The sequence below is a fragment of the Vespula pensylvanica genome, chromosome 22 (assembly GCF_014466175.1).
Source record: "Vespula pensylvanica isolate Volc-1 chromosome 22, ASM1446617v1, whole genome shotgun sequence".
Taxonomy (NCBI): Eukaryota; Metazoa; Arthropoda; class Insecta; order Hymenoptera; family Vespidae; genus Vespula; species Vespula pensylvanica.
The window spans coordinates 963,269-969,102 of NC_057706.1; the positions used below are offsets into that span (position 1 = coordinate 963,269).

At 27.6% G+C, this 5,834-nt stretch overlaps 1 protein-coding gene across 1 annotated transcript in view; it reads right to left on the reverse strand.

Moving 5' to 3' along the window:
• LOC122636476 (short neuropeptide F-like) overlaps positions 1-5,834 on the reverse strand; it is an 11,541-nt gene that overhangs the window by 5,203 nt on the left and 504 nt on the right. Inside the window, exon 2 of the mRNA XM_043827705.1 lies at positions 756-853. Within this exon, the coding sequence (XP_043683640.1) occupies positions 756-843 (88 nt within the window). The 5' untranslated portion in view covers positions 844-853. The remainder of the gene's footprint in view (positions 1-755; positions 854-5,834) is intronic.

Genomic DNA, 5,834 nt, shown 5'->3' on the forward strand with positions numbered 1-5,834 from the left:
TTTGTAAACGAATTTTTCGATTCTACGTTGATGAAAAAGACGATGTCTGTCATATTGAAAAATAATGTGACCTCATTTCTTTTTCTGTTTTTTAATATATTACTGACAAATAAAATTCTATATAAAAATTGTATTGTGTGTGTGTATGTGTAAATAAATTTAAATTATTTAATATTAAAGCAGTAAAAAACAAAGAAAAAGATATATCAAATACATATTTTATGTTAGTTTGATATTATTTTGAATTAAATTTTCAAATATAAAGCATTTTAATTTTCAAACACATGACAATTAGTTAAGCGGCTTATTTGAAAGCTTCTTTATTGTATTTGTAAGCATACGAATTTTAATCGTTTTATTTTTCATGCGTTTCTGCATAAATAAAGATAAGCATATCATCCTACAAAATTAATCTTGAAGAAAGAAAATTCGTCGTTAAATATTCATCCTCTTCAATCTTATCGATCATTTGGTAAGTTTGAATAAATTATCATCAATAGATTTTCTTCGATAAGATCTTTTATACCTACTTTTCGAGAGAGAGAAATTTGTAATGCAAATTGTAGATTTTAATTAAAAAAAAAAAAAAATAATAATAATAATAATAAAAAAGAAAAGAAAAGAAAGAAAGAAATTTTTTATCTAGTTTCTATATTATTTCAAATATTTCTTTCGCTGTATATATTAATAATAAAAAAAGAAAAATACTGACAAAAAACATTGATATATATATATATATATTATACAATTCGTACCTCCATAATCCACATAATTTTCCATCGCGCAGACGATGCCAAAGATGACAAGAAGAATGCTAGTTCTTAGACCCAATTCAGCCCGCATGTTGGATTTTCTGTAAGAAAGAAAAAAAAAAAAGAAAGAAGATTAAAAAAGAACGAACAATGAATGTACACTTTTTATGTCATCATTCGATCTCACAACAGAATTGACGACGATATGTAATAATTGTGTTAAAAAAAAAATCTCGTTAAATGTTCGATGAGTATAACGAAAACATCGATATATCGAGAAACATTCTTGAAATTAATCTTGTCTATACACATATTACACAGTTACGTTTTATGATCGTCGTGAGATTCAAGATTGTCCGAGAGAACGTTTATTATGTACATAGATAAATATGTGACCAACTATCTACCACTACCACTCACTCTCCCAGCAGTATGAAATAAACAGAGTGTTAAATAAATAAACCCATAAAGCTTCGTCGCTTTTTGATGCTCCATTCTATCCATTGTTCTTATTGGATTTTCAACAGATCAAACAAAAACAGTACGAGAGTTCAAAACACATTCAACAACGATGAACGAATAACACTTGTACCTTGTACAAACGTTTTATCGAACTATAATTTTATTGATCAATTAACAGTTAACTTATTAATATCGTTCCTAAACGAAATATAACGAATACAAACCACAGTTTCAAAAAACCACTTTCTTGTCGTATCGTCAGCTTTAATTCATTATATTTGGTAATAAACGATGTTAAAAAAAAAAAAAAAAAAAGAGAGACAAAAAAATATCATAGGATTCGTATAAACATCCTATAGGACAAGATATTAAAATAATTAAATTAAAGAATATTGTATTAAATATATAATATAGATAATAACGAGTCTCATGTGTATATATATATATCATGCAATTAAGAGTTTGAATGAAATGCAAATATATATTATAATAGTATAAGGTACATTGAAGGTCTGTCTCTTTTTCACGATAACACGTAATAACGGGGTCGATAGTATCGGAGATATTTGAGATTGTTAGGAAGCGAACGATGTTTTCTTCTTTTTCTTCTTCCTTCTCTTCCTCTATCCTCGTTTTATTTCATCTTTTTTATTTTTTTACTTTTATAACGATCGAACTAGTATCTTGCCTATTTAAGATGCACCAGAAATTTTATTTTCTTTTTCTTTTTAATAGATCTCGTCACAGTTTGGCATTTAAAATATTAATGAGCTATTCTGTCTTCTTTCAATTTCTTTCTCTCTCTCTCTCTCTCTCTCTCTCTCTCTCTCTCTCTCTCTCTCTCATATATATATTGATACATTTACGTATTTCCATAAAAATGATATCGGTATTTATATCATAAAATGTATCGAGTAGAAAACTAAAAAATAAAAGGAAAAAGTGATAAATAAAAAAAAATAAAAGAGAAAGAGAGAGAGAGAGAAAGAAAATAAGAAAAATGCATGAGCTTCCACGATTAATTATTTATAAAAATGCCAATTTTATCATTTACGCTGACAAAATTCGTTGCAATCAATGCGATAGACGTCGTCGTCGTCGTTGTCGTCATCGCGTTATTATTTGCCTATAAAGATTATTATAATCCACGAAGAGAAGAAGAGCTTTCGCCTGGATAGACTTTTTTAGTCTCTCTTCGATCTCTTGAATTTCATTAGTTCTTTTTTTTCTCCCTCTTTTATTTTATTCGTTAAAGGAAAATAATCCCGTGAAAACTCCCGTGAAATATCTTCGATTTTCGATAAAACGAGGGCATTCTTTACTCTTTTTGTTTTTTCCTTTTTATTTTGCAAGCTACGTCGATATGTATATTCATTTTTTATCTTTGGTTACAAAGAAAAAAGGAGAAGAAGAGAAAAAAATAAAGATCCAATGAATTTCGATCCCAATTCGATCGATCACACTATACTGACCGTAATATCTCCCATCGGATCAAACAATGTTTATATAAACATTACAATCTATATTAGGTAAGACATATTAATATAACATTGGTCCCCTTAGGCGCCTAACTTTTGCATATCATCCCTGTCGGCGGGTAATATGTCTTCTCACCCGTGATACTTGCACGAGTATGTATAATACTTATCTATATTGTACAGGTATGTATATATATATTGTATATCTATGTATATACATATGTATATTTTATATATCTATGTTACGAGGTATATGTAACGCGTCATCCTATATTTCTTGTTAAAACACTCGACATATGCTTTAAACTTTATTACATTTCAACAGATTTTAATTTTTCGCTATTTGGAGTTAACATTGAGTTAACATCATGTATAGGAAATGAAACAGAAAAAAAAAATTGATCGAATGAAATCTATTATAATAATTTTTTTTCTTTTTTTCTTGTCATGTCGTAAATACATAAAAAAAAAAATAGATATCTACGTTGCATCGACGCAGATGATTCGTTTCGACATTTCGATGTTCGTATGAACGATTATATTTTTTTCTTTTTATTTATTTATTTTATTTATTTATTTTTTTTCTATCATTAACCGCACGTTTCTCGTGAAATAATACAAAATTTGTAATTCCGATCAATCGAATTTCAACGTACCGTGGACGATTATTTTGCAGATAGATTTTCTCGACCGACGAACATGTACCGATTGATCTTTTAACAAATCTTATGTATTATAAAATTATTCTGTAAAAATCTGTGATATGAACAACTTGTGTAAATAATTTTATCGCAACAAAATTTGATTAAAAAGTGAGAAAGAGAGAAAAGATCAAGTTGAATTCGATTAACAAATTTGATTTTTTTTTTTTTTTTTTTTAACAGGGACGAACGGAGAATAATCGATCGGTCGGCCAGCAACAAGTGACGATTCACGATGGGGTATCTTCTCGCAAATAAAACGAGAAAAAGAGAGAAAGAGAATCTATCGTTTGCAGAGAATAAATCTCTTTTTCGAATCAAATTACTCCAAAAAAAAAAAAACAAATACAATACAATACAAAATTCAGAGAAAAAAAAGAAAAAAAAAACAAAGACCCGATCGTACGAAAGAATTTTTTAATCAATTTATTTATAGCATTTTTTTTTCGACATAAGCTGCAAATCCAATACAAAATTTAATTAGCTTTATCTCTCTTCCGCCTTCTTTCTGTATTCATCCTCTCTTCAAAAAAAAAAAAAAAAAAAAAAAAAAAAAAAAAAAAAAAAAAAAAAAAAAAAATGACAAAAAACAAAGAAAGCTTTTTATCATTCATAGAAAGGATAAATCTTTATGAAAAGTTAACATAGAGAAAAAATTTGAAAATATTTGATTATTTCCATATATACATCAGAAGAAATTCTAGATACTTTCTACAAACTTGTATAAGTATTGTATTCAAAAACTAAATTAATAAAATTAATCAAAACTATTATTTGGATAAAGGTATTCAAAAGCAAAATTCTTTAAAAAATGATTACACCTCGTAGGTATTTAGTTGCACAGTGCGTATACGCACACAGAAATATTTCGTAAAAAAAATTTATAGATATGTAAATATAACATATACGTAGATATATAATACGATAAACGTTATCATAACTATTATTTAGATATATGTATATGTATACAAGCAACTAACTAATCTTGTCATTGAAGGAAAAAATTGTCTTAAAAAATGTATTTACACAACTATTGTCTTTAACGAATAGACGATTGGAAACGATAGTTCGATAGTAAAAAACGATATTCCCGAACCCCATAACTTTATATTGACGCAACCCATAAAGAGATATGCGCGCTCAAGTAAAACCGTAATCACTGTTTACGATCACAGAGGGTATATATTTAGAAAAATGAGACTATTCTCAGATCGCGGCTAGGCAAGAAAGAAAAAAAGCAGTCAGGCGCAAACTTAAAAGTATATTATTTTTTATCGACTGATTTTTTATGAGAATACGCGCGAAGGAGTATTTTCCAAGCGAACGACGAATTTTTCGATGACATCCGGTAGAAACAAACATGCATCGGCTTATCGAGTGGATGCAACCGAGAAGAAAAAAAAAAAAGAGAAAGAAAAAAGAAGGAAGGGGTTGTAGATTCGTCGATTAAATAAATAAATCGCGATTATTTTTTTCTCTTTTTTCTTTTATATATATATATTAAATAATCGTCACTTGTCTTTTCCAACAATGCTAGTAATTTTTAATGATTTATATATCTGTCGATTACGCGTATACTACACATATAAATACGTATATAAGTCAATGTATTGATAAAACGTTATATATATTTATTTTAGAAATGTTATAATAAATTCTCTTGTATTTTGCTTTGTCAATTATTTAAGCGTACTCATATATATGTATATATATATAAATATATATATATATACATTTATACATAGATACATATATATGTATGTATATAGAAGTTCCTATTAATCTTAAGACATCTTGTATGAATATGAATTCTCGATTCCTTCGGCGTTTTGTAATGTTCATGTAAACGTGTCTCTCGAGAACATACATTTGAAAGAGAAATCCGTGGAAACGACAAACATGACAGAAACCCCGTACGTGTAGATCGTGTGAATAATTTCTAAGTCAATTAAATCCTATTTTCAACTTGAACGTAAAGAAAAGCTGAGAAATCAACGTATGAGACGAACAAAAGCGCGATAATGAGATGCAATGTTTCTTAAAGAGATCGTTCTAAAATTACGGGAGAGAGAAAGAGAAAAAAGAAAGAGAAGAGGACAGAGAGAGAGTAGAAGGAAAGAGGAAGAATGAGAGACGGAGAGAGAGAGAGAAACTTTCAACAAGTTTGCCAATGTAATATCCGATGTTTCTCTAAGTTGGAAAGTTGTGTGTCATTGCAAATTACCATCCCCTTTAATTACGATTAGTAGTTGTGTGTATACGAGTTGAGAAAAGAAAAAAAAAGTATTAATTAAAATAGTATATATATATACGTAAATTCATACATACATACATACATATATCTGTGTATATATATATACATATATATATTAAATAATACTATTATATAGTATTTTAATTAATACTTTTATATATATATATATATATATATATATATATAT